We start from the raw sequence: 8,038 nt of genomic DNA on the forward strand, positions 1-8,038 counted from the left end.
GGGCCTGCCTGACCACTGGCCACCCCAGACTCCGGAAGGCTGGCTCTCTGACAGCAAGGGGTCCAGCCTACCCCTTCCTATGGCTTCCTCTCTCTCTCTCTCCATCCCGGGCTGAACTGTCTCCCTAGTTGTTTGCTGCGGCCCTCGCTGCTCATTCTGATCCACTCAGAGATTCCAGCCTTTCCTTTCGCAACAGAACCTTGCCGCTCCAGTCCCAGGTGTCCCCAGGGGCCCTGCCGCCGCCCACGCTGGGCTCGGGTGTGGCACGCGCAGCCAGAGCCAATTACCTTGCGCTTCTGCTTTGAGAAGTGTTCTCTATCAGCCACTTGTACTGGCTATTTTTTTTTTTTTTTTTTTTTAAGAGACAAGGGGAGGACAAAGTGCTCATTTCATTTGCTTAACCAAATTCTATGGCTAAGCTTACTCAGTGTGAAAGCAATGACTTCATGGCGACTTCAGATGCCTTGCAGGACGGAGAAATGGCTCTTGCTCAGTGGGCGGTGGTGGAGATGATTTATGGTTCGGCTCAGAAAACTAACAATAATAATGGGAAACACTCACCTTCCTTCTACACAAAGTTCAGTACGTGGACTAGTCAGAAATGAAACATAAAAGCCAGGCGTGGTGGCATATGCCTGTAATCTCAGCACTGGGAGGGCTGGACCAGGAGGATCACTCAGTTTGAGGCCAGCTTGAGTGGCATAGTGAGACCCTGCCTCAAAAAGATAAAAAGAAAGAAATGAAATGTAGCCAAACAAGACTTAGAAATAAGTACCCTCAAGTACCCTTAAGACAATAGCCTCTTGTCCTCCACATGAAAGAGCTCGCTTTTTTCTCTAGCCAGCATTTTAACTTCCCAGAGAAGTCTCCATTGCTTAAGTTGCTGGTGAAAGTTGACCCGGTGGTACATGTCATGGGCCAGTGCCCTCCTAGCTAAACACATCAATCCATTCTCTCATGCCCCTGTACATCTTAGAGAAAAAAAATTTTTTAAAAAATTCGTTTGTAGCTGTCAAATCAAATTCTTTCTGTCAATAAACCAAACACCTGACTGTATTACTTGAAAAACTGCACACAATAATCCAGGGAAATCAAGCCTGAGAAAGAAGCAGAAGATAAAGCAAGCAAGCTTGAATTTTGCTACTTTTGTAGCCCCAGCCCAACAAATGTTTGGAAAAATGCCAATGTCTTGAGCCCCTCCAAGAACCTTTCACACAAGGAAACCCTGTATCTTTTCACATTTTGTTTAAAGCGCCATGGGGTCTGTGAGTGCTGGTGGCCTTTGCTTTTCCACCTTTCTCCCTAGCAGAGGATGGTCAGCCCAGGAAGAGGAAGTGTCACGTAAAAAGTACCCAGGAAGGAGGATCTGTTTTTAATTCAATGTGGTAGAATAATTATTAGGAAGTTAATTGTGCCCTAGGTCTCACCGAAGCAAATGAAAGGTCACTTCCTTTCCTCTTACAGATCCCGTCACCCTCTGCTTCCCTTCCCCAGGAAGGTTTGGATTGGCTTTGTTTTTGAAAAGTCCAGGAATATGGCAAACACTGACCCTACACAGATCACCTGAAGACATTGTTAATAACAGCTGTACCTCTCCATGGACCACGCAGTATGGTGCTAGGACTGCCCTGACCTCCTCTGTACCACGGACGTGGCCATGGTGGCTGGAATACAGTAACTGTCCAATAAATATGTAATCACGTGGGCTACTTGGTTAGTAGGGGCCACGCAGCGCTGCTTGACTGCTTACACAGAAAGCAACTTCACTGCCTCCCTCAGTTCTTACTTGCATGGCTTAGAAAGCTTTGTTTGAAGCACAGCAACTGGGCCCTGTGCATAAGCCCGCCTAGCTAGTTTTAAGCATATTGCAATGTAGTGTTATTAAAACATGTTTTTAAATTTTTTAAAAAAATATATAGCAAAAGGCATGGACCTTTATTCCCCTCTGAGTCCCCCCCACCCCACCCCAGCACACTTAGCTCATCTCTCTGGCCACTTTCCGAAGCAGGGCTGGTTGTGCTGGCCTGGCCGCCTTCATGTTCTGAATCAAGATTCAAAACCTTTACTTTTTCACTTTGACTCTGGAGAAGAGCCAGAAATTGCACAGTGCCAGGGTGGGTGACTAAGGTGGATGAGAACACAGCATCATGCTTTTATTCGACAAAAATTGCTGTAAATGTTTGGATTCAGGACATCTAGGCAGCCGCAGAAAGATAGTCACAAAAGAGGATTCTGAGTGACAAGAAAGATGGGGTAGGTGTGTTCAAAGCTGGGGGGATGTCTGAGGGGAGATTAACGACAACGGATTTCCTACTGTGATAATTATTTTAAGCACACACTATTTTTTGCTCCGTCCTTCTGAGTAGTTTTCATTTCGATGTTTCAGAAAGAAGCAAAATTCTCACAATCCTCCACATGCTTCTCTAAGGCCGCAGAATGTACCGAGAGCCCATTATACAACATCACAGCACCTGGTGTCCAGATCTGCCCAAACCCTAGATGCAAAGCACCTGTGTCCGCTCAGGACCACGCGCTCCACCGCCAGAGCCAAGCACCTGTTTTGCCTGGCAGGCGAGAGCAGGGAGTTAGCGCTTTCCAATTCTCAATTTTTCGTCTTTGAAAAGTGGCCAAGAAACTCGGAAAACTCGAAATCCCAATGACTCGCACCATAAAATCCCTGCAAAACCCGCCTGGTGCTTCCCAGAGAAGCTGGACCTCCCCATGCCCAAGGCAGGCAGCAGTGGGAATCCTTTACCTGCGGAGTCCTCCGGATCTCTGAGCCGCAAGGACCCTGAGATCTGGGGTGGCCTCGGGGGTTCCGAGTCCCAAGGCTTGGGGAGACCTGAGGGAACACAGTGGGGACACTTACGCATCCGAGGACCCTGGACGGAGGCCGTGCAGGGCCTCACCTTCCCTTTGGACTCCGCACCTGCAGCCTCGGGCGGGGGAGGGGCTGCTACAGCTGCACGCGGGAGGAGTGGGCCGTGCCCCGGGGTGGGGAGAGGGGCCCGAGCTCGGCTCCCTGCCCGTGCCCGCGCACCTGCCCGCTGCCCGCGAAGCTTCATTAGGCCGCGCCTGGGTTGGGGGGCAGCGGCGTGGAGTCAGTCATGGAGGTCACGCGGGGGCCGTGTGCGGAGCTGAGGGGTGAGCACACCAAGGGGCTGTCGCTGCCTAGGGGCCCAAGGAGGCCCTGAGCTGGGTAGCAGCCTCGCCTCTTTGGGGTTTCGATCCCCTCTTGGCAGGGTCTAGGGCTCAGGGCCCGGGGCGCTGGCCCGGGAGCTCCAGTCCTGGAGACTGAGTTCTGACATCAGTCATCTTTTCTCACTAGGGCAGGTCACTGCCACCAAGAACGTGTCTGTTAAGCGCCTACTTGACTGTACCAGATTAAGGGCCACTCCCGGACATGTCCCCCACCCTTTCCTGCCACTCCTCCACCAGCCCCAGTCCAGCTTCTGCAAAGCGGGTCTCGTGTGTGCCCAAGGAAATCGGGCAGTAGCACCAACTTACTGCCTTAGTTCTGCTTAGAAAGGAACTTCTTAGGACACAATGTGTTGTCAGGCTTCCGTTTAAATCCAAAGGCCTCACTCAGTCTCTGGTTAGCGCTAATTTTTCAATTCCCGGGTTTCGCTGGAAATGATGGGGGGGGTGTCTACAAGCCCGAGCGACCCCAGAAACAACTAGAGCACAGTGCCCCTGTGCCAAGGAACCTGGAGACTCGTTGGTCTTCCTCACAGGGTTAGGTGCCAGCCTCCAGCTCTGGTCGCTAGAAGGTGCTTCCTCACCAGCTTGCCTTCCAACCCGGGGCCAAGGACCCCTCTGAGTTGGGCATATTTGCTATTTATTCATCTATTATTTAGTTTGTTTTATTGAGACAGAGTCTCGTTATGCAGTTCAGGCTGGCCCTCAGCTCACTTTGTAGACCAGACTGGTCTCAAATTCACAGCGATCCTCCTGCCTCCATCTCCCTAGCGCTGGGGTTACAGGGGTGCGCCACCATACCTGGCTGCATGTATTTGTTATGTTTTTGCAAGGCAGCTGGGTTACCTAATTTGATCCTGCCAACCCAGGAGCTGGAAAGGCAAGTCTGGAATTGTGAGCCCATTTGACAGATAAGCAAAAGAAAGCTCGGGACCCAACGTCAGAGCCCCTGCAGGCCAGGAAGCAGAGCTTCCTTCCAGCCAGGCCTCTTTCCTCCCTCCCTCACGCCCCGTGCAGCTCCTGCAGGCCAGGAAGGTGGAGGCCCGAAGCCGGCTGCCAGGCTGGAGGACAGGGAACAGCGGCAGGGCCCAGCCAGCTACAGTGAGGATGCCCAGAGAGAGAAGCCGCCACTGCCTCGCACCCCCTCTGCAAAAACGCAGTCAGAGGCATGTGGAGAGCTGGCACAGGCTCAGGCCGGTAGTGGGCGCCAGGCCCTGAGTTCCAGGCCTCTGCCCAAGGACAGATCCCAGATCCCATCCAAAGTGCAACCTCATGGGGAGTACAAGCTTGGAAAGAGGCCCCACTCACCAGCCCCTGGAAAGCAGAAGAGGCCCAGCACCCTGGGTCCAGCATCTGCAGCACCTCCCAGTAGCAGTCACTCAACCCGGACCAAGCACAACCCTGTGCCTTGTGGGTCAGGCCGGGGCCCCTGCCACCTGGCCAACCTACTCAACACCCTGGCCCAGAACAACCCAAACACAGAGCAGAACAAGGGGCCCCCGGAAGCGACCTGCCAAGTTCGGAAAAAGACTCGAACCCTCTACCGCTCAGGTGAGTCCCCACAGAAGAAATCAGGTGACCTCTGCGAAAGAGGGTAGAGCTCAAAAGAGAACAGTGTCCCAGGAGACCAAAGGCTGTGCTTAGTCTGGATGTTATTTTGTTCTTAATCCCACTCTTAGGACCAAGGGCCAGGCTGTGTTGTTGAGTCAGAAAGTAAGGTTGGAGGAGGCTGTGGTGGTACATGCCTGTAATCCCAGCTCTCTGAGGTGAAGGCAGGAAGACCACAAGGTCAAGCTCATCCAGGGCATCTAATGATTTAGCAAGACATTGATTCACAATAAAAGCCTTAGGGATGGAACTCTTTGGGAAAGCCCTAGAGTCAGTTCCTAGTACCATGGGGAAAAAAAAAAAAAAAGCATGAAGTCAGGAAAGTAAAGCCGTACAGGTCTCTGGACAGTGCCCAAGAGCAAGTGAAAGCCTGGCGCACTGGGGAGCCTCGCTGTGGAGCCTTGGGAGTGCGGATGGTAGGCATCGTCTCTCCTCGTGAAACTCATGTTCAATCCCCTGCTTCCAGACCAGCTGGAGGAGCTAGAGAGGGTTTTCCAAGAGGACCACTATCCTGACAGTGACAAGCGTCGGGAGATTGCCCAGATGGTGGGGGTCAACCCCCAGCGCATCATGGTAAGGGGGACTGGCTAGGCCATGCAGGGAGGGGACAGCTCAAAGAGGAGGCCACCATACTGACCTTTTGATAAAACCATGCTAGCAGACAGGCAGCTGAAAAAATGGGAAAGTTGCGTCCCCATCCTATAACCCATGTCGTGCCATCCAGGCAAGCTCAGAGCCCCTTGCCCTGCAGGTGTGGTTCCAGAATCGCAGGGCAAAGTGGCGAAAACTAGAGAAACTGAATGGGAAGGAAAAACAGGACAACACTGCTGCCCCTGCTAGCAGTCAAGGCAGGTAAGTGTCCTCTTCCTGCCTTCCTGTCCTGCCCTCCCCAGCAGGCAACTCAATCCTGGAGAGACATGGAGGCTGGGCTTGTATCCTGGGAACCTGGCTGGTATGTAGAGGGTTTGACTAGAATGCTAGGAAATGGTGGGTGCCCTGTGGAAGGCAGACTTGTGGGGCCCTGTGTCCTGACCCTGTCCCGAGGCTGTGGTCCACATCTAGAGAACCCCCAGCTGAGGCCTTGCTTCTCTCCGCCTCCAGCTCCACCGCTGAGACCCTACCTGCTGTGCCCCTGGACCCAGAGCCTGGCGCATTCCCTCTGGAACCACCTCTGGATACCTTTCCAGGTGAGCTCTGTCCTTCAGAGGGCTCACTGGGAGGATCTGGAAACTACAAAGACAGGGACAACAGAGGGTGCCTGCTGGAAGAGGTAGGGGTGCATGGAGGTTCTCAGGGGTTTGGGCCACAGGGTCCCGTTCAAAGCAACCTGGGCATTACATAAAGTGGACCCTCTGCATCCCAGGATTGAGTCCCATCTTCTGATTCTTGGGTTTCCTTTTTGTCTGCTGTTCCTAGAGCCCCCCATGCTGCTGACCTCAGACCAGGCCTTGGCCCCCATCCAACAGACTGAGGGTGCTAAGAGGGTAGCAGTGAGCCCACCGCTCTTCAGCCCTCCACCTCTGCAGAGAACCAACTTTCCTTTTCCTCTGGGCCCTGTCCACACCCCACAATTAATGCCTCTGCTGATGGATGCCCCTGTCAGTCACCAAAGCCACAGGGACGGCCCCTGGGGGACAAGGTATGGGGCCTGAGAAAGCAACCTGGGTCACCTTGAGAGGATGTTGTTGCATGTTGGGGTGTCTGCCAAGATGGGGTCAGGAAGGGGGAACATTGGAGGCCATCTCTGCACCTCACTGAACCCTCCCCTGTCACCCATAGCATCACCCCACCACATACCTTCTCGTATTTGGAAGACCTGGAGTCCCAGGATTACCAGCCAAGCTACCAGTTCTCCCAGCCTCCACCAAGCCAGCTGTTCCAAGGCCACCAGCCCCATCTGCCCTACCTGCCACCCTTGCCCTTCCCCATGCCGGGCTCCCTGTCATTTCCACCACCAGAAGATACACTCTTTTCATTTCCTTGTGGCTCTGCTGGGGGCCCATCACAGAGCTTCTGCCCAGGGCCCCCCTCGGGGCAGATCCTGCTGCAGCAGCCATCTGCTGGGAATATGGGTGAGTGGGGGCTAGAAAAGGAAGTGCCCGTTGGGATTGAGGAAGGCGTGAGGGGGGCAGAGAGCCTTGCACTCTGGAGGGTTAGACTGAGGCTAAGGCATGCATGGGAAGCAAATCCACTTCATCTGGTACAGCTGAGCCAGTCATAATGCTCCTGAGTCTGTCAGACAAGAGTAGGATTAAGAGTCCCAATATCACGGATTTGGTGGGGATTAGCAATGATGTGAGTGGCGATACTTCTTGTCACGGTAGATGGCAACTTTTATTAGTGTTCTGCAGGGTCACTTTGCACTTTTAAAATCCCAATGCATACCTCATTTACTCAATTCTAGCTGGTGGAGGATCCCATGTAGGCCCTCAGGTCCAGGTGGTTCCCTACCTCCTGAGGGCCTACATGGGACTTTGCCTGACCAAACCACAGAACCTGGATGCCAGGAATTGCACTGGGATCCTGGGCTGTGGCTCCCCGGACAGGGATGAGGGCAGTCTTTTTCAGAACACACTGAAGGATGTCTGCTACTTGGTCACCCAGGGACACCTCTACCCTTTGACTCCACAGGCACCATCCCCTGGAGTGACCCCTATCTGCCCGAACTGCCCTTCCCGGGCCCGTTCTGCACACAGACTCCGGGGCACCCCCCAGGAGGAGACAGCTACTTCTCTGACCTATTTGCACCTGTCTGCACCCCGGCTACCAGCAGTCAGCCTTCACCAGCGTTCACCCAGCTGCCAGAAAGGGCCAAACCGGGACCTGGACCCCTCCCTAGCAAGGTGCAGGAGGAGCAGGCTGCCTCTGCCCTGGAACAGCCCAGGGTACCAGCAGAGGCCAGAGAGGAAGATAAGAATAGCCAGGTCCCCTCATTGGTGGCCAAAGAGTGATGGGGTCCATGGTGGTGCAGGAGTGGGGCACCACATGGAGGAGTGTGATTGGAAGGCTGCGAACACAGAGGACTGTGGACTGAGGCCAACCCTTGCTTGACTGTGGGTTTGTCTTTCTTGCTGGGCATTCTCTAGAAGAGGAAACGCGCAGGCCCTACCCTTCACCCCGTGCCTATATACCCTGGTCATGCAGAGAAGCCTGTGTTACTGTTGTTAGCAGTTTGTTTCCTCGTCTCTGTAGACACTGAGCTAGTGTGTCACTGTATGCAATAAAGCAGTCC

The 8,038-nt window shown here is 53.7% G+C and overlaps 1 protein-coding gene across 1 annotated transcript; it reads left to right on the top strand.

The window, feature by feature from the left end:
* Positions 1 to 3,107: 3,107 nt before the first annotated feature.
* On the top strand, positions 3,108 to 7,757 carry Nobox (NOBOX oogenesis homeobox). Its single transcript, XM_012514196.1, is given in 8 exon segments — positions 3,108 to 3,144; positions 4,216 to 4,749; positions 5,273 to 5,429; positions 5,536 to 5,658; positions 5,908 to 5,993; positions 6,223 to 6,445; positions 6,586 to 6,878; positions 7,438 to 7,757. Coding segments are annotated over 8 exon segments (1,773 nt in total).
* The last annotated feature ends 281 nt before the right edge of the window (positions 7,758 to 8,038 follow it).

Source organism: Octodon degus, unplaced genomic scaffold (genome assembly GCF_000260255.1).
Source record: "Octodon degus isolate 3935 unplaced genomic scaffold, OctDeg1.0 scaffold00027, whole genome shotgun sequence".
Lineage (NCBI taxonomy): Eukaryota > Metazoa > Chordata > Mammalia > Rodentia > Octodontidae > Octodon > Octodon degus.